This window comes from Epinephelus moara, chromosome 22, assembly GCF_006386435.1.
Source record: "Epinephelus moara isolate mb chromosome 22, YSFRI_EMoa_1.0, whole genome shotgun sequence".
Lineage (NCBI taxonomy): Eukaryota > Metazoa > Chordata > Actinopteri > Perciformes > Serranidae > Epinephelus > Epinephelus moara.
Window position 1 is genome coordinate 92532 of NC_065527.1, and position 21698 is coordinate 114229.

The 21698-nt window shown below is 39.0% G+C and overlaps 1 protein-coding gene across 1 annotated transcript in view; it reads left to right on the forward strand.

Moving 5' to 3' along the window:
• The first annotated feature begins 7406 nt into the window (after positions 1–7406).
• The window catches only part of si:ch211-80h18.1 (uncharacterized protein LOC555593 homolog), a 32700-nt gene continuing 18408 nt past the window's right edge, over positions 7407–21698 (forward strand). Inside the window, exons 1-10 of the mRNA XM_050035153.1 lie at positions 7407–7500; positions 10288–10352; positions 10440–10511; positions 11603–11644; positions 11922–11978; positions 18953–18994; positions 19559–19600; positions 19714–19773; positions 20111–20152; positions 20234–20263. Coding sequence (XP_049891110.1) covers positions 7490–7500; positions 10288–10352; positions 10440–10511; positions 11603–11644; positions 11922–11978; positions 18953–18994; positions 19559–19600; positions 19714–19773; positions 20111–20152; positions 20234–20263 — 463 coding nt within the window. The 5' untranslated portion in view covers positions 7407–7489. The remainder of the gene's footprint in view (positions 7501–10287; positions 10353–10439; positions 10512–11602; positions 11645–11921; positions 11979–18952; positions 18995–19558; positions 19601–19713; positions 19774–20110; positions 20153–20233; positions 20264–21698) is intronic.

The window sequence follows — 21698 nt, forward strand, 5'->3', positions numbered from 1 at the left end:
TCCTTTTACTTGTAAACACACACTACTATGGAGCTCGAGCATGTAGTTGACGCGTGTCTTCAATCGCAAAAACTCCACAGTTCTTCTGCCACATGACGGTTTATTGAACCTTTCTTCAAGTTACAACAAAAATAAAACTGTGCAGTAATCCAGAATTTAGGCGATAATAGCTGATGAGCACGGTCAAAAACTAGTGTGCTCTCCTCGTCTCCATAATGATACTGAACACAAACACGCACACGTCATCACGTTATGCACGTCTCAGCCAATAAAAGAGCAGTTATTATCAACCAATAGGCATTCTCGTGAGCTAAAAAAAAAATAATAATTTAAAAGAAATATAAATTCAACAAATCTGAATTATTTATCACATTATGTGCAATATACAAATTGGCTCTAACAATAATAATAAACCCTGGTATTTAATATTATGATAACAAACCCTGCTATTTAATATTATGATAACAAACCCTGGTATTTAATAATATAATAATAAACCCTCCTAATCAATAATATGTTAACAAACCCTGGTACGTAATAACATAATAATAAACCTTGCTATTTAATAATACTATAACAAACCCTACTATTTAATAATATAATAATAAACCTTGCTATTTAATAATATGATACCAAACCCTGCTATTTAATATGCTAACAAACCCTTCTATTTAATAATATGATAACAAACCCTGCTATTTAATAATATATCAAACCCTGCTATTTAATAATATAATAATAAACCCTGGTATTTAATAATATAATAATAAACCCTGCTATTTGATATTATGATAACAAACCCTGCTATTTAATAATATAATAATAAACCCTGCTATTTAATAATATTATAACAAACCCTGTTATTTAATAATATAACAAACCCTGGTATTTAATATTATGATAACAAACCCTGGTATTTAATAATAGGATAACAAACCCTGGTATTTAACAATATAATAATAAACCCTGGTATCTAATAATATAATAATAAACCCTGGTATTTAATAATATATTAATAAACCCTGGTATTTAATAATATAATAATAAACCCTGCAATTTAATAATATAATAACAAACCCTGCTATTTAACATTATGATAACAAACCCTGCTATTTAATAATATGATAACAAACACTACTATTTAATAATATAATAACAAACCCTGGTATTTAATAACATAATAATGAACCCTGGTATTTAATAATATGATAACAAACCCTGCTATTTAATAATATAATAATAACCCTGGTATTTAATAATATAAGAATAAACCATGTTATTTAATAATATAATAATAAACCCTGCTATTTAATAATATGATAACAAACCCTGCTATTTAATATGATAACAAACCCTGCTATTTAATAATATGAAAACAAATCCTGCTATTTAATAATATAACAAACCCTGCTATTTAATACTATGATAATGAACCCTGCTATTTAATAATATCACAAACCCTGCTATTTAATAATATGATAACAAACCCTGCTATTTAATAATATAATAAACCCTGCTATTTAATAATATAATAATAAACCCTGCAATTTAATAATATGATAATAAACCCTGGTATTTAATAATATGAAAACAAACCCTGCTATTTAATAATATAACAAACCCTGCTATTTAATAATGTAATAATAAACCCTGCTATTTAATAATATAACAAACCCTGGTATTTAATAATATGATAACAAACCCTGATATTTAATAATATGATAACAAACCCTACTATTTAATAATATAATAATAAACCCTGCTATTTAATAATATTAACAAACCCTGCTATTTAATGATATGATAACAAACCCTGCTATTTAATAATATAATAATAAACCCTGCTCTTTAATTATATAAGAATAAACCATGTTATTTAATAATATGATAACAAACCCTGCTATTTAATAATATAATAATAACGCCTGCTATTTAATATTATGATGACAAACCCTGGTATTTAATGATATAATAATAAACCCTGCTATTTAATATTATGATAACAAACCCTGGTATTTAATAATATGATAACAAACCCTGCTATTTAATAATATAACAAACCCTGCTACTTAATAATATAATAATAAACCCTGCTTTTTAATGATATAATAATAAACCATGTTATTTAATAATATAATAATGAACCCAGGTATTTAATAATATGATAACAAACCCTGCTATTTAATAATATAATAATAAACCCTGGTATTTAATGATATAATAATAAACCCTGCTATTTAATAATATGATAACAAACCCTGCTACTTAATAATATAATAATAAACCCTGCTTTTTAATAATATAATAATAAACCATGTTATTTAATAATATAATAATGAACCCAGGTATTTAATAATATGATAACAAACCCTGCTATTTAATAATATAATAATAAACCCTGGTATTTAATAATATGAGAATAAACCATGTTATTTAATAATATAATAATAAACCCTGGTCTTTAATAATATAATAATAAACCCTTGTATTTAATAATATAATAATAAACCCTGCTATTTAATATTATGATAACAAACCCTGGTATTTAATAATATGATAACAAACCCTGTTATTTAATAATATAATAATAAACCCTGCTATTTAATAATATGATAACAAACCCTGCTATTTAATATGATAACAAACCCTGCTATTTAATAATATGAAAACAAATCCTGCTATTTAATAATATAACAAACCCTGCTATTTAATAATATGATAACAAACCCTGATATTTAATAATATGATAACAAACCCTACTATTTAATAATATAATAATAAACCCTGCAATTTAATAATATGATAATAAACCCTGGTATTTAATAATATGAAAACAAACCCTGCTATTTAATAATATAACAAACCCTGCTATTTAATAATGTAATAATAAACCCTGCTATTTAATAATATAACAAACCCTGGTATTTAATAATATGATAACAAACCCTGATATTTAATAATATGATAACAAACCCTGCTATTTAATAATATGATAATAAACCCTAGTATTTAATAATATAATAATAAACCCTGGTATTTAATAATGTAATAACAAACTCTGCTATTTAATAATATGATAACAAACCCTGCTATTTAATAATATAATAATAAACCCTGGTATTTAATAACATGATAACAAACCCTCGTATTTAATAATATAATAATAAACCATGCTATTTAATAATATAATAATAAACCTTGCTATTTAATAATATAATAATAAACCCTGGTATTTAAAATATAATAACAAACTCTGCTATTTAATAATATGATTACAAACCCTGCTCTTTAATAATATAATAACAAACCCTGGTAATGAATAATATAATAACAAACCCTGCTATTTAATAATATGATTACAAACCCTGGTACTTAATAATATAATAATAAACTCTGCTATTTAATAATATGATAACAAACCCTGTTATTTAATAATATGATAATAAACCCTGGTATTTAATAATATGATTACAAACTTTGTTGTTTAATAATATAATAACAAACTCTGCTACTTAATAATATGATAACAAACCCTCATATTTAATAATATGATAACAAACCCTGGTATTTAATAATATGATAACAAACCCTACTTTTTAATAATATGATAATAAACCCTGACACACTGTGTGTGATTCATCCTGACACACTGTGTGATTCATCCCTACTGAAATATGAGCAGAGGAAAAGAAGAAGAAGGGATATAGACTTCCTTTTTGTCGTGTCTGTTGACGTTTCCTAACCCTTCATCACCATCACCGTCATCATCATCATGTGTCACAGTGAAGTTCAAACATCAGCTCAACTCTGAGGCTGAAAAATCAAAACTGATTAGCATGCTTGGTTGTAATGTTTCATGAAAAAAGCTCCGTTTTACAGGATGACCATGAACACATCATGAGAACGTTTCAATTTACCTTCAACCAGTTTTCATTTTTACTGAGGAGAGCCTGAATGCATCACAGTGTGAATCAGTGCCTCTGTGAGCTGTTTACTGTGTCCACCGGCTGCTGAGAGGTAATGATAACTAGCTGCTAACAGCTAACAACTAACAGTTAACAGCTAACAGTGTGTGGGACAGGTGTATTTATTGGACGTCAGTGTCTCCGGAGTCTTCATGTCTCCCCGGGTGCGTCCATTTGTCCATCTGTCCCACAGCTCTTGGTTACAGGCGGATCAGGATCAAAGGTCCAGGTGAGCTGCAGTCATTCAGAACCAAGCTGGACCAGACCAGACCTTAAAGTGCCCCTAATTCCTTCTCTGGACCTGATCCCAGAGTCTGGCTCTGGTTTCAGGATGTCCTGTTCTGCCCTGATTCCCACAGACTGCAGGAAGTTCACGCCAAAATAAGAGCACAGAGAGTTGAGTTTAGAGGACGGATGGATGGACGGATGGACGGACGAACGGCGTAGGTTTTATTTTACAGTCTGATGTTCACGATCTGAGAAACAGGTCCACTGTGGTGATGCAGGAACGTGATCTGATACAGTCCAGGTACTACAGGTGTACACCGCCAAGTGACATATAACAGTGAGGAGGTACTTCCTGTAAAACAGGAACTCAGCTCTCTGAAATAAGAACAAACACTTCCTATGGTCAGATTTAAACTTCCCGAACGTTCGACGAGCAGCAGCTTCAGAACATCACACTACTGAATCACACATAAAGTCAACGTGAAGATGCGATCAGGCGCCAATTCCTACCGAATGTGACGCTAACAGAAAAATTACAGAAAAATCGTTACAGAAAAATCCAATATTTGCAATATTTTGTTATAAAAGCTAACGTTAGCTAATGCGCTAAAAAGCTAGCATTACAGGGAAATCCTATATTTATTTTGCTATCGAAGCTAAGATTAGGTAATGCGTAATGTGACTGCAGTTGGTTAGGAATGAGGTCTGAAAACATTCTCACCACAAACCAACCGGACCAAGAGTTTGTTTGGAACCCGACCAAAACCACCTCTTCAAGAAGGTCTCAGTCCGGTTGTTCTGGTGTGTTCACACCTGCACACCTGCACAAAAGAACTGAACCAAACAGGGCAGGTGTGAATGCAGCCTGAATGTTACTGTGGAGCCAGACGGTTGAGTCTCAGATCATCAGGTAGCCTGAGGTTGTTGGTTCAATCCCACTGTCGACCAAAGGTCATCAATACACGACGACCTGAGAACGAGACTCAACCGTGTTTCTCCTGAATTCTGCACCTTAAAGGATAAAGAGGAGTAGGAGGAGGAGGAGGAGGAGGAGGAGGAAGGAGGAAGGTGCGTTATGGATGTGGTTCAGAGGAATGTTGGCAAGTTCCTGTTGGCAGCTCAGTGTCACTTTAATAAAGCGTCCTTTCTATATGTCCTTTGAGTCCGACCACACACACACACAGAGATACACACACACACACACACACACACACACACACACAGCGGGACACACAGAGAGACACACACTGGGGGACACACACACACACAGTTGGAGCGGTGAAGCTTCACTGAGCTGAAACAAACTTTTCTTTTTCTTCATCCTGAAACTGAATCAGCTTCATCGTTTGGTCTGGTCTTAGAGTCCCACAGGTCACACATGAAACCAGACCAGTTCAGGTTTAATGTCGGACTGCAACTCAGTGGGTCCACACTCGACTTCTCCATCACAGCCATCACTTTGACCAATAGGAACACAGAGTGATCTGCTGCCATGGAAACTGTACGACAAAAACAGCCCAGCCTTTTAGATATTTCCTGTACGGACATTACCACAATGTGACACTTTTTAGGTTAAAAGAACTGTCACGTTGTGGGAATGTAAAAAGTTTCACGTCAGTAATATAAAAAGTGTCATGTTGTGGTTATGTGGTAGTAACACAAATGTCATGTGGTGGTAACATAAAAAGTGTCATGTGGTGGTAACATAAAAAGTGTCACGTGGTAGTAACATGAAAAGTGTCACGTGGTGTAAACATAGACAATGTCATCTGGAAGTAACACAAAAAGTGTCACTTGGTAACACATAAAGTGTCTTATGGTGGTAACACAAAAAGTGTCACATGGTGGTAACACAAAAAGTGTCATGTGGTGGTAACATAAAAAGTGTCATGTGGTGGTAACACAAAAAGTGTCATGTGGTGGTAACGTAAAAAGTGTCATGTGGTGGTAACAAAAAGTGTCATGTGGTGGTAACGTAAAAAGTGTCACGTGGTGATAACATAAAAAGTGTCATGTGGTGGTAACATGAAAAGTGTCATGTGGTGGTAACACAAAAATTGTCATGTGGTGGTAACATAAAAAGTGTCATGTGGTGGTAACATTAAGTGTCATGTAGCTTTTGGTTTCAGATCAGCTGATCAGCGTCGGTTAGATCACCTCTGAGTTCAGCTTGTATGCAGTGAATTTAAATTATTCATCACCAATGGAGCTCTAATACTACCAGTCACTGAGAGTCACCATGGCAACAGGTCAATAAAAGGCAGAGCCTCCATCCTTCGTTCCTTCTCTCCTCATATCACCTGTTTTCCTCCTCCTTTTGTTTCCTCCACCTGACCTCACATCCACCTTTCTTCACATCAACCTTTCCTCACGTCTTAGGTCTCCCCTCATGAGACACAGAGGAAACACCTGAGGAGAGAGGAAACAAGGAAACATGTCTTTAGAGAAATTAGATGTCTTTTCCTTGGACGTGTCAAGTGAAATGACATATGTTTGTAATGACAGCGGCAGCTAATCACAGCTGGATCACAGCTGATCACAGATGGGGTTATTAACTGCTGTAGAAAGTTTTGAGTTTGTTTGTTTGTTTTTATAATTTATTTTATTAGTAACATCTGTATTCGTTGATATTCTGATTTAATGACCCAGAATATGATCATGGTGTCTTTGAACACTGGAAATGATTTATGAGGTCATCAGTCACCTGTACTGGATGTTTGTTTTGTTATAGTTTCATCATTGTTTACATTTGTACAACAGGAAACAGGAAACACTTTGATCTGTTCTGATTGACCAATCAGAGAGAAGACATGGTCTTTCTCAGTCCCGCCTCCAGAGCCCTGATTGGTGGGTGGTCCTCACTGAAACAGTAGACAGGTGACTCAGGTGAGGTCAGATTGAGCTAGCTTTGCTAACAGGCTAACACCTGGCTGCTGCCTGGTGATGTCACAGGTCAAAGTTCAGTCAGATTAAAGAAGGCGGGTCAATAAATGACAGGAAGTGATGACAGGTTACCTGTCCATTTAAACCCTGCCCCTCCCCCTCTGCATGCAGGTGAGTGCTGTATGTGGTATTTTTTTTGCTGTAGTGGAAACATTAGAAACAATATATACAGTAGAAACAGTAGTTGTAGTAAAGATGGTAGTATGTTCAGCAGCAGAGTGATAAGCCCCACCCCCTGTGTGTGTGTGTGTGCGTGTGTGTGTGTGTGTGTGTCAGGATATAAACAGTGTGAAGGAGGAGCTGAAACTTCAGAGTCCAGACTTCAGCTCACAGAGATCCTGTCAGCCTGCAGCATGCTGCCTCCGTGAGTACTGATACTACTGATACTAACATTTATACTACTGAGTATTACAGATACTACTAAGTACTACTGATTATACTACTGTGCTACTGAGTACTACTGATTATACTACTGTACTACTGAGTACTACTACTCATACTACTGATTGTACTACTGATTATAGTACTGTACTACTGAGTACTACTACTCATACTGCTGATTATGCTATTGTAATACTGAGTACTATTACTCATACTACTATTTATACTACTGATTAAACTACGTGCATGCTGCCTCCGTGAGTACTGATACTACTGATACTAACATTGATACTACTGAGTATTATAGATACTACTAAGTACTACTGATTATACTACTGTGCTACTGAGTACTACTGATTATACTACTGTGCTACTGAGTACTACTACTCATACTACTGATTGTACTACTGATTATAGTACTGTACTACTGAGTACTACTACTCATACCTGATTATAGTACTGTACTACTGAGTACTACTACTCATACTGCTGATTATGCTATTGTAATACTGAATACTATTACTCATACTACTATTTATACTACTGATTAAACTACGGTACTGCTGAGAACTACTACTCATACTACTGTAATACTGAGTACTACTGCTCATACTGCTGATTATACTACTGTACTACTGAGTACTACTGATTATACTACTGTACTATTGAGCACTACTTCTCATACTACTGATTATACTACTGTACTACTGAGTACTACTTCTCATACTACTGATTATACTACTGTATTACTCAGTACTACTTCTCATACTACTGATTATACTATTGTATTACTCAGTACTACTATTCATACTACTGATTACACTACTGTGCTACTGAGTACTACTGATTATACTACTGTACTACTGAGTACTACTACTAATACTGCTGATTATGCTATTGTAATACTGAGTACTATTACTCATACTACTATTTATACTACTGATTAAACTATGTTACTGCTGATAACTACTACTCATACTACCATTTATACTACTGTACTACTGAGAACTACTACTCATACTACTGATTAAACTACTGTACTACTGAGTGCTACTGATTATACTACTGTAATACTGAGAACTACTACTCATACTTCTGATTATACTACTGTACTACTGAGTGCTACTGATTATACTATCAATCAATCAATCAAACAATCAATCAATCAACGTTATTTATAAAGCCCAATATCACAAATCACAATTTGCCTCACAGGGCTCCTCCTACTGATTATACTACTGTGATACTGAGTGCTACTACTCATACTACTATTATAGTACTGTACTACTGAGTACTACTACTCATACTTCTGATTATACTCCCTTACTAATAAGTACTACTACTCATACTACTGATTATACTACTGTACTACTGAGTGCTACTGATTATACTACTGTACTACTGGCTACTACTACACATACTACTGAGTACTACTGCACATACTACTGATTATACTACTGTACCACTGAGCACTACTACTAATTATAGTACTGTACTACTGAGTACTACTACTCATACTTCTGATTATACTCCTGTACTACTTAGTACTACTACTCATACAACTGATTATACAACTCTACTACTGAGTACTACTGATTATACTACTGATTAAACTACTGTACTACTGAGTACTACTGATTATACTACTGTATCACTACTAGTACTATTGCTCATCCTACTGGTTATACTACTAATGTTACAACAGTACTACTGAGTACTACTCATACCACTTATTATACTACTGTACTACTACTCATACTACTGATAATAGTACTGTACTCCTGAGAACTACTACTCATACTACTGATTATACTACTGTATTACTGAGTACTACTAGTCATACTACTAATTATACTACTGTACTGAGTACTGCTACTCATATCACTTATTATACAACTGTACTACTCAGTACTACTACTCATACTACTGATACTAATATGTACTCCTGAGAACTACTACTCATACTACTGATTATACCACTGTATTACTGAGTACTACTAGTCATACTACTAATTATACTACTGTACTGAGTACTACTACTCATACTACTGATTATACTCCTGTACTCCTGAGAACTACTACTGATTATAATAATGTACTACTGAGTACTACCACTCATACTACTGATTATTCTACTGTAATACTGAATTCTACTAAAAAAAAAATGAGGATTACTGATTATACTACCATACTGCTAAGTACTATTGATTATACTACTGTACCTGTGAGGACTACTGAGCACCACTACTTATACTACTGATTATACTACTGTCCTACTGAGTACTACTACTCATACTACTGATTATACTACTGTACCACTAAATACTGCTACTCATACTACTAATTATAGTACTGTACTGAGTACTACTACTCATACTACTGATTACACTAATGTACTACTGAGTACCACTACTCATAGCACTGATTACACTACTGTACTATTGAGTACTACTACTCATACTACTGATTATTCTACTGTACTTCTGAGCACTACTGATTATACTACTGGGTACTACTAATAATAGTACTGTACTGCTGAGTACTATTACTCATACTACTGATCATATTACTGTACCCCTGAGTACTACTGATTATACTACTGATTATACTACTGTACTACTGAGTACTACTACTCATATTATTGATTATACTACTGTTCTACTGGGTACTACTTATTCTACTGATTGTACTACTGGGTTAGGGTCAGTATTGATGAGTATTAATCTGTATTGGTGAATATTGGTCAGTATTGATTACTCTGTCCTGACAGGAACCTGCTGGTCATGTGGATGGTCATCTTCCTGGTAACGACGGTTTCTACGGCTCCTGTCGAGGGTAAAAAGACTTACTGATCAATATCTATCAATTTAATTTGATTGATTCAACTTGATGATCAATAACTTTTTTGGTTGTGTTCTCCAGAGAAGGAGCAGGAGGAGGTGGAGGTGGAGGTCATGGAAGAGGCGGAGGGGGAGCTGTCCGAGGAGGAGGAGGGTAGGACTGACACTGATTGATTTATTGATTGATTAAATGATTGATTAATAACAAAGATCTGAAAAGTCAAACTGTTGGTGGTGTTAAACTGATCAGCTGATCAATATTTGGGATCAATGACCTCAATGCAGTGCGTGATGTCATCACCTAAACAATCAATCAGTTAATTTATTGATAAGAATAATTTACTTATTGTGAGACGAGGAAACTGAACCAACCCCCCCGCCCCCTTAATAAGCCCCTCCCCCGCACAAGCCCCTCCCCCGTATAAGCCCCTCCCCCCTGCGGCTCGATTCCCTTTGAAATCCCAGACACACTCATGGAACTGGAGTTACATCCACGTAACTACTGTTCCTATCTCATATGTGCTCCACCCTATGACGGGTCTCGCTATTGGTTCAAACTTGAGGCGAAGAATCTTGTTGCGTCAACATCTGAACCAATCAACTGTTAGATCAGGTGACAGCCAAGTGTTTCCCATCATGCCCTGGGTCTTACAGTTGGAGGAGTGCAGCTGCAGCGCCACACTGTCACCAGATTATCACCGTCCACTTCCCTATGACGTCTGAGCGAGCCGGGATGATGTCGGACACAAAATTATCCAGCATGCACTGTGCTTCGATGGAATGTGTGCAGCAATCAAATCTGTGCAGGTCTGACTCATCTCCAATGAGTCTGATGATTCCACTGGTTTATTGTACATGATGGATTCAGGGTTTGGAGGGATGAAGGGTTGGGGATGACAGGATGAGGATGAAGGGTTGAAGGTGGAGTCTCTGGGTCGTGGGTAGGTGCGATTGGCAGCCATGTTGGTTGAAGGCAGGAAGTCAGGAGGATCTCAGGACTCAGACTGATGGAGGAGTCGTGTCTTCGTGAACTCGTTTTCGGATCGAACCACCGCTGCTTCCTGTTCCTGCTGAACGGAGCAGAGAAGAAGACGTCAGCGGCGAGTCAGGAGTGGGTGGAGTGGGTGGAGCTCGGTTGTGGGACATGTGTCGAAGAGAAAGAAGAAGAAAAATGGCAGGAAGAGGAAATAAATAAAGTTTTGTGAAGTCCAAATAAAATCGATAAATGTTGTTCTCTTGTTTCAGATGACGAAGACTCCCAGAGTCAGAGTCAGGATAAGATCCAGGGTGAGACATTAAACACATCATAAATCTGCATAAACACTTCTAACCAGGAAATAAACAGACTGCTCAGAGAGCACACTTCCTGTTTCCTGTGTCCTGTGTCAGGATTTAACCACACTGATCCGTATATAATGAACTCTGATGGAAACAGACAATACTGAATACCTCCTCCTCTTCGTTCTCCTCCTCCTCCTTCTCTCCCTCCTCCTCTTCCTTCTCCTCCTCCTACTCCTCTTCCTCCTCCTCCTCCTCCACCTGACACTCCTTCCTCCTCCTACAGGAGCTGTTGGCAGGCAGCAGACCACCACAGCGGCGGTGGTGGCATCCAGAAGTTCAGGTGAGTAGACCCTGAGGTGTTTCCCTCCTGAAGAGTTTGTTTGTCCCTGTTCAGTGTCGGGTTTAATCCAGATTAACAAGTTGAGACTCAGACCAGGATCAGGTGAACCAGCCTGATCCAGGTCTTGGAGTCCGTCCAGCACGGAGACACCTGACGCCGCCCCAGGTCTCAGGTCACAGTGCCAACTGCTGGAAAGCAGGGAAACTACAACAGACTGAGAAAGACTTGACAGACTCAGACGGAATCAGTCAGACTCAGACAGAATCAGACAGTCTCAAACAGACTCAAACAGACTCAGTCAGACTCAGGCAGAGTCAAAAAGTCTCAAACAGAATCATTTAGACTCAAACAGACTCAAACTCAGTGAGACTCAAACAGACCCCACAGACTCGGACGGACTCAAAGACACTCAAAATGGCTCAAACAGACCTAGTCAGACTCAAACAGACTTAGTCAGTCTCAAACAGACCTAGTCAGACTCAAACAGACTTAGTCAGTCTCAAACAGACTTAGTCAGTCTCAAACAGACTCAGTCACACTTAGTCAGACTCAGTCAGACTCGGAAAGACTCAGACAAACTCAGTTAGATTAAAACTGACTCAAACAGACTCAATCAGACTCAGAAAGACTCAAACACTCAGTCAATCAATCAATCAATCAACATTTATTTCTATAGCCCTTTACAAAAACCAAAGTTACCCAGAGTGCTTAACAACAGTGTCAAATAACACTGAAACAACAATACATAAAAGAAAAAAAAAAACAATGGAAAGTGTGACAGTGCTACAGGGTATTAAACGCCTTTCAACATAGATAAAATAAATTAAAACAGAATAAATAAACCTAAAAAATGGATAGCCCTAGTCAGAATTAAAAGCTATTCTAAAAAGGTAGGTCTTCAGCTTAGATTTAAAAAGGCCAAGATCAGTAGTGGTGCGAATGTCGGGGGGAGCTTGTTCCACAGTCTTGGAGCAGCAACAGCGAAAGAGCGGTCACCTCATTTCTTGTATCGCAACCTTGGGACTTCTAACAGAAGCTGACTAGACGAGTGCAGGGCCCTGCCACTATCGCGGATAGTTAAAATCTCTGACAGGTAGGGAGGAGCAAGGCCATTAATGGCATTAAAAACAAACAACAAAAGTTTAAAATCTATCCTACAATGAACTGGAAACCAGTGGAGTGACGACAGCACAGGGGTGATGTGTTCACGTCTGGGCATGTTTGTTAAAAATCGGGCCGCAGCATTCTGTACAAGTTGAAGTCGTGAAAGGGCAGACTGGCTGAGGCCGACATAAAGGGCATTACAGTAATCTAATCTTGAGCTGATGAATGCATGAATTGCCTTCTCAAGGTCCTGCCGATTGAGAAAAGGCTTCACTTTGGCCAAGAGATGGAGCTGGAAAAAGCTCGTTCTAACAACAGAACTAATCTGTTTATCGAACTTCAAACCATTGTCAAATGTTACACCAAGATTTTTTACATGTGGTTTAAAAAAGGGGCCCAGAGTGCTCCAGGTTGTTGCACTAACATCCGACATAGGTGAAGCGCCAAACAAAATACATTCAGTTTTGCTGTTGTTCAGGTGCTGCTTTATGTCACTAATACAATCCATTAACTTATGAAATGCAGTACTTTCATTGGGTTTCATGGGCAAATAAATCTGTAAATCATCTGCATAAAGATGGAAAGACAGATTGTGTTTTGTTATTATTGATTCCAGAGGTAGCAAATACAATGAAAATAGGATAGGGCCAAGAATAGATCCCTGTGGCACCCCACAAGGGAGAGATGCATGTGATGAGTGGAGGTCACCAATCATCACAGAAAAGCTCCTATTGGCCAGGTACAACCTAAACCATTAAAGAGCGGTGCCGCGGATGCCTACATACTGCTCTAGGCGAGATACAGGTCGACTGTATCAAAGGCCGCTGTGAGGTCCAGCAGCACCAGCACAGCGGGATTCCCAGCATCCAAAGACAAGCCAATATCATTGTGCACCTTTAACAGTGCTGACTCGGTGCTATGTCGGGATCTAAAACCAGACTGAAATTTATCAAGAACAGAATTTGTCTCTAAAAATGACTGTAATTGTATAAAAACAACTTTTTCTAAGACCTTAGAAAGAAAAGGCAAATGAGAGACAGGTCTAAAATTGGACAGCACAGAGGGATCAAGACGGGGGGTTTTTTTAGGAGGGGCCTAACCACAGCATGTTTGAAGGCAGCTGGGACAGACCCTGAACTAAGACAGGAGTTAATAAAAACAAGGAGACTTGACCCAACAGAATGAAAAACCTCCTTTAAGGATTTGGCAGGAATGATATCTAAGGGACAGTTAGTAGGTTTCACGCCATGAACCACCTTAGTGGAAAACGGCAGAGAAATTGTCTCGAACTGCTCGAAAATGGCAGACGGTGCAGGAGGAGCACACACATCACCAGGAGAGATAGATATATTACTAATATTCTGCCTGACACTTTGTCAGTAAAAAAAGAAACAAACTCCTCACATGTTGCCGTGGAAGCATCAGACAGGGGCGTGGGTTAATGACAGAGTCTATAGTATTAAATAACACCCTTGGATGATGAGAGCTGTTAGCTATGATACTGGACAGATATTTAAACTTTGCCTCCTTCAGAGCTCTCTGATAAGCAGCCAAACTGTCCCTTAACAAGCCCAAGGAAACATGTAGTTTGTCCTTCTTCCACCGCCGTTCAGCCTGTCTGCATTGCTGCCTGAGCGCACGGGTGGAATCATTCACACAGGGATCTGCCTTGGGTTTAGTGCGTTTTTGCCGAAGAGGGGCAACTGAGTCCAGAATCGTGGAGCATGTGGAGTGGAAAGCAGAGAGCAGGCTATCTGGGCAAAGGGGACAAACCAGCCCACTGTCACCATATAGCTGAGAGTCCTTGAAGGCAGCAGCAAACTCTCCAGCCATTGATGAGGTAAAGATGCAGCAGCGGCGAGCAGGGGAAACAGGCCTATTGGCAGGTGGGGGAGCAGCAAAGTCGAAAATAATGGGAAGGTGATCCGAGATAGCAGTGTCCACTATTTCTCTGAGGGAGACGGGAAGCCCATGAGAAATTACAAGGTCAAGAGTGTGCCCATGCTCATGTGCTGGACCATTAACTGATTGAGTGAGACCAAAGGAATCCAAGAGGCCTTTAAACTCATTAGCCAGCTGATTGGCTGCACAACAAACATGAATATTCTGATCTGAAGTCCCCACAGATCAAAAGTTTATCGAATTTTGGAATAAAATCAGACAAAAACTCTGAAAACTTTTGAATAAAGTCCTTATTAAATTTGGGTGGGCGATAAACTGTGGCACACAGCACAGGGCAGGTGAGATTGATCACAAACAGCTGCAGTTCAAAGCTGGAATAATTATTAGTGTTTATTATTTGGTATCTGAAGCTCTCTTTGAATATAGCAGCCAGACCATCGCCATGACCGGCGGCTCACGGGGTGCTGAAGAAGGAACAGGCGGGGGGGGACGAGCTCCGAGAAGGCGCTGTTCTCGCCTGGTTTCAACCAGGTCTCCGTCAGCAGGAGGAAATCCAGATCATGCTCTGTGAAAAAGTCATTTAAAATAAAGGTCTTATTTGTGAGAGATCTGGTGTTAAACAGCGCCATATGGACTGAGCCTCGGTCAGTCAGCTGGGAGACGCGATTGAGTGGGTGGAGATTCCCCAGCACACACCCCCGCTGGGAGATCCGCACTGGCTGACAACACGGAAGCGGCATCCCGGTGTCCCGGAGAGCCGGCCGGAGCCACCGGTATTTGTACTCCGTGGAACTCCGCAGATCGTAGCCGCCGCGCTCCGTGAAAGATCCAGCTGATAAGCAACAGTGATCGTGAAGGGCTGAAGCCAGGTAAGCCCAGTCTAATGAGGACTCCTCCTCGCTTACCGCGTCTTCTGTGCGACTGTTGCAAGGCAGCCAGCAGGAAAGACGCCGTAGATATGGCGGTATGGACGCCAGGAAAGGTGGAGGCATCTTTGAATGTCCATCAGAGCCACAAATTGGCAGTTTTTCCAAAGAGTCACGGATATTGAGAAGGGTCAGGCGATCATACACCTGCAGCGTTGACACATTGCGTGTAGCAAATAGCAGACACACAAAAAACAGCGACACACTCAGCAGAGGGAGACGGCAAGCCAAATACAAGGGCGCCATCTTCAAACAAAGTCAGACTAAAACAGACTCAAACAGACTCAAACTCAGTGAGACACAAACAGACTCAGGCAGACTCAAACAGAATCAAACAGACTCGAACAGAATCATTTAGACTCAAACTCAGTGAGACTCAAACAGACTCCACAGACTCAGACGGAATCAGTAAGATTTGAACAGACTCGGGCGGCAAAAAGATGAGGTCAGACTCAGACAGACTCAAAGAGTCTCAGAAAGACTCAAACAGACTTAATCAGACTCAGAAAGCCTTGACAGACTCAGACATGTCAGTCAGAGTCAGACAGAGTCAGACTCAGTCAGACCCAGTCAGACTTGGACAGAATCGGACAGACTCAAACAGACTCTACAGACTCAGACGGAATCAGTCAGACTCAGTCAGACTCAAATAAACTCAAACAGACTCAGTCAGACTCAGGCAAACTCAAACAGAATCAGTCAGAGTCAAACAGACTCAAACAAACTCAGTTAGACTCACAAAGACTCAGACAGACTCAGGCAAACTCAAACAGAATCAGTCAAACAGACTCAAACAAACTCAGTTAGACTCAAACAGACTCCACGGACTCAGACGGAATCAGTCAGACTTAAACAGACTTGGACAGACGCAAACAAACTTAGTCAGACGCAAGCAGACTCAAACAGACTCAGTCAGACTCAGACAGACTCAAACTAACTTGAAAAGACTCACCAAGACTCAAACAGATTCAGAAAGACTCAAACAGACTCAGTCAGACTCAGGCAGACTCAAACAGAATCAGTCAGAGTCAAAAAAAGACTCAAACAAGCTTAGTTAGACTCAAAATGACTCAGACAGACTCAGTCTGACTCAAACAGACTCAAACAGACTCAGTCAAACTTAGACAAACTCAAACAGATTCAGTCAGGGTCAAACAGACTGGACAGACTCTGATGGAATCACTCAGACTCAAACAGACTCAGTCAGACTCAAATAGGCTCAGACAGACTAGGACAGACTCAATCAGACACAAGCAGACACAAGCAGACTCAGTCAGAATCACTCAGACTCAAACAGACTCAGACAGCCTCGGTACGACTCAAACAGACTCGGACAGACTCAGACAGACTAAGGCAGACTCTAACAGACTCAATTAGAGTCAAACAGACTCAAACAGAATCATTCAGAGTTAAACAGACTCAAACAGACTGAAACAAACTCAGTTAGACTCAAAAAGACTACACAGACTCAGACGGAATCAGTCATTTTTCAAACAGACTCGGACAGACTCAAACAACCTCAAAATGACTCAGACAGACCGAGTCAGACTCAAACAGTTGCAATCAGACTCAAAAGGACTCAGACAGACCGAGTCAGACTCAAACAGACTCAGTCAGACTCAGTCAAACTCAGATAGACTTGAACAGACTCAGACAGAAACAGTCACACTCAGACAGACTCAGTCAGACTCAGGCACATTCAAACAGAATCAGTCAGAGTCAAAAAGACTCAAACAAACTTAGTTAGACTCAGTCAGATTCGAACCAATTCAGTCAGACTCAAACAGACTCGACAGACTCAGACGGAATCAGTGAGACTCAGCAGGAGTTTCAGCAGGTGAGTCTACCAACGTTCAGGATCTGGGCGGTGAGTCAACTGTTTCAATTCGTCCTCTCTGACAGGAAGTCGTTCAGGTTTAAAAATGACCAAACATCGACAGACTCAAACAAACTCAAAATGACTAAGACAGCCTGAGTGAGAGAGTCTGACTCAGACTCAAACAGAATCAGTCAGACTCAAACAGACTTAGACTGTGTAAGACTCAGTCAGACCCAGTCAGACTCAGACAGAGTCAGACAGACTCAAACAGACGAAGTCAGACTCAAACAGACTAAGACTCAAACAGACTCAGACAGAATCAGTCAGACTCAAACAGACTTGGTCAGACTCAGTCAGACTCAAACAGACTAAACAGATTCATTCAGACTAAACAGACTCAAACAGACTCAGTCAGACTCAAACTGACTCAGTCCGACTCAAACAGACTCAACCAGGATAAGTCAGACACAAACAGGCTTGGTCAGACTTAAACAGACTAGGACAGTCTCAGTCAGATGCAGGCAGACTCAAACAGACTCAGTCAGAGTCAAACAGACTCAAACAGAATCATGCAGACTCAAACACACTCAGTCAGACACAAACAGACTCAAACAAACTCAATTAGTCTCAAATAGACTCAACAGACTCAGACAGAATCAGTCAGATTAAAAAAAACTCGGACTCAAACAAACTCAGACAGACTTGGACAGACTCAGGCGGACTCAAACAGACTATGTCAGACTCAAACAGACTCAAACAGACTCAGTCAGACACAAACAGACTCAAACAAACTCAGTTAGACTCAAATAGACTCGACAGACTCAGACGGAATCAGTCAGACTCAAACAGAGTCAGTCAGACTCAAACAGACTCAGACTCAGTCAGACCCAGTCAGGCCCAGTCAGACTCGGACAGACTTAGACAGACTCAAACAGACTCAAACAGACTAGAGCAGACTCAGTCTGGCTCAAACAAACTCGACAGACTCAGACAGAATCAGTCAGACTCAACCAGACTCAGATAGACTCAGACAGACTCAAACAGACTCAGACGGAATCAGTCAGATTCAGTCAGATTCAGTCAGACTCAAACGGACTTGGACAGACTCAGACAGACTATGTCAGACTCAAACAGACTCAGTCAGACTCGGACTGACACAGCCATCAGTGTTATGTGAATCTTTGATAACCAGTTATTTGACTCAGGTGTGTTTTTCTCAGCAGGAGTTTCAGCAGGTGAGTCTACCAACATTCAGGATCTGGGCGGTGAGTCACCTGTTTCAATTCGTCCTCTCTGACAGGAAGTCGTTTAAAAATGGCCAAACATCGACAGACTCAAACAAACTCAAAATGACAGACAGCCTGAGTCTGACTCAACTCAGACAGCCTGAGTCAGACTCAAACAGAGTCAGTCAGACTCAAACAGACTCAGACTCAGTCAGACCCAGTCAGGCCCAGTCAGACTCGGACAGACTCAGACAGACTCAAACAGACTCAAACAGACTAGAGCAGACTCAGTCTGGCTCAAACGAACTCGACAGACTCAGACAGAATCAGTCAGACTCAACCAGACTCAGATAGACTCAGACAGACTCAAACAGACTCAGACGGAATCAGTCAGATTCAGTCAGATTCAGTCAGACTCAAACAGACTCAGACAGACTCAAACAGACTATGTCAGACTCAAGCAGACTCGGACAGACTCAAACAGACTATGTCACACTCAAACAGACTCAAACAGACTCAGTCAGATTTGGACTGACTCAGCCGTCAGTGTTATGTGAATCATTGATAACCAGTTATTTGACTCAGGTGTGTTTTTCTCAGCAGGTGTTGCAGCAGGTGAGTCTACCAACGTTCAGGATCTGGGTGGTGAGTCACCTGTTTCAATTCGTCCTCTCTGACAGGAAGTTGTTCAGGTTTAAAAATGACCAAACATCGACAGAAATTCAGTCATAGTTCTGAAAGGTTTGTTTTTATTTCAGCGTCCGGCAGTCAGCCAGCAGGCGGAGGAACACCTGATGGAACAGCAGGAAGTTCTACAGGTAATAACAACAGGAATTACTGATGGCTGATCACATGACAACAGGTCGATGATGTAAATCAACTTCCTATTTGAAAAATCAACTTCCTATTTGATAAATCAACTTCCTGTTTGTTAAACAAGTAAACTTCCTGTTTGATAAATCAACTTCCTGTTTGATAAATCAGTCAACTTCCTGTTTGATAAATCAGTCAACTTCCTGTTTGATAATCAGTCAACTTCCTGTTTGATAATCAGTCAACTTCCTGTTTCATAAGTCAGCTTCCTGTTTCATATATCAACTCCCTGTTGGAGGCACCTGCCAAAATAAAACACCTGATGAAGTGTTTGTTTTTCAGCAGCTGGAGGTCCAAGCGGCTCAGCAGGTTCTCGACCGACAGGTGATCAACATGTGAAAACAACAGTGACATCACATCATCAGTCGTTGTTGCTGTTTATTAAACCTGTGTTTATGTTTACAGGTTCTGAAGGAGTCGACTCAGACTCTAACGGTAAATATCAAATCACTGGTGATCAATAACCAATAACCTATTGAGCAGTGTGTGTGTGTGTGTGTTTGACTATTGATCAGTGTGTTTGATTATTGATCACTGGCTGTGTTTGATTATTGATCAGTGTGTGTTTGTTTATTCATCACTGGCTGTGTTTAATTATTGATCACTGGCTGTGTTTGATTATTGATCAGTGTGTGTTTGATTATTGATCAGTGTGTGTTTAATTATTGATCAGTGCGTGTTTGATTATTGGTCACTGGCTGTGTTTGATTATTGATCAGTGTGTGTTTGATTATTGGTCACTGGCTGTGTTTGATTACTGATCAGTGTGTGTTTGATTATTGATCAGTGTGTGTTTAATTGTTGATCAGTGTGTGTTTGATTATTGATCACTGGCTGTGTTTGATTATTGATAAATGTGTGTTTGTTTATTCATCACTGGCTGTGTTTGATTATTGATCAGTGTGTGTTTGATTATTGATCACTGTCTGTGTTTGATTATTGATCAGTGTGTTTGATTATTGATCACTGTCTGTGTTTGATTATTGATCAGTCTGTGTTTGATTATTGATCAGTGTGTTTGATTATTGATCAGTGTGTTTGATTGTTGATCAGCGTGTGTTTGATTAATGATCAGTGTGTGTTTGATTATTGAACACTGTCTGTGTTTGATTATTGATCAGTGTGTTTGACTATTGATCAGTGTTTTTGATTATTGATCTGTGTGTTTGACTATTGATCAGTGTGTGTTTGATTATTGATCAGTGCGTTTGACTATTGATCAGTGTGTGTTTGATTATTGATCACTGTCTGTGTTTGATTATTGATCAGTGTGTGTTTGATTATTGATCAGTGTGTTTGATTATTGATCAGTCTGTGTTTGATTATTGATCAGTGTGTTTGACTATTGATCAGCGTGTGTTTGATTAACGATCAGTGTGTGTTTGATTATTGAACACTGTCTGTGTTTGATTATTAATCAGTGTGTTTGATTATTGATCAGTGTGTTTGACTATTGATCAGTGTGTGTGATTATCAGTGTGTGTTTGTTTATTGATCACTGTCTGTGTTTGATTATTGATCATTGTGTGTTTGATTATTGATCAGTGTGTGTTTGATTATTCATCAGTGTCTTTGTTTATTCATCACTGCTTGTGTTTGATTATTGATCAGTGTGTGTTTGATTATTCATCAGTGTGTTTGTTTATTGATCAGTGTGTTTGACTATTGATCAGTGTGTTTGATTATTGATCAGTGTGTGTTTGATTATTGATCACTGTCTGTGTTTGATTATTGATCAGTGTGTGTTTAATTATTGATCACTGGCTGTGTTTGACTATTGATCAGTGTGTTTGATTATTGATCAGTGTGTGTTTAATTATTGATCACTGTCTGTGTTTGATTATTGATCAGTGTGTGTTTGATTATTGAT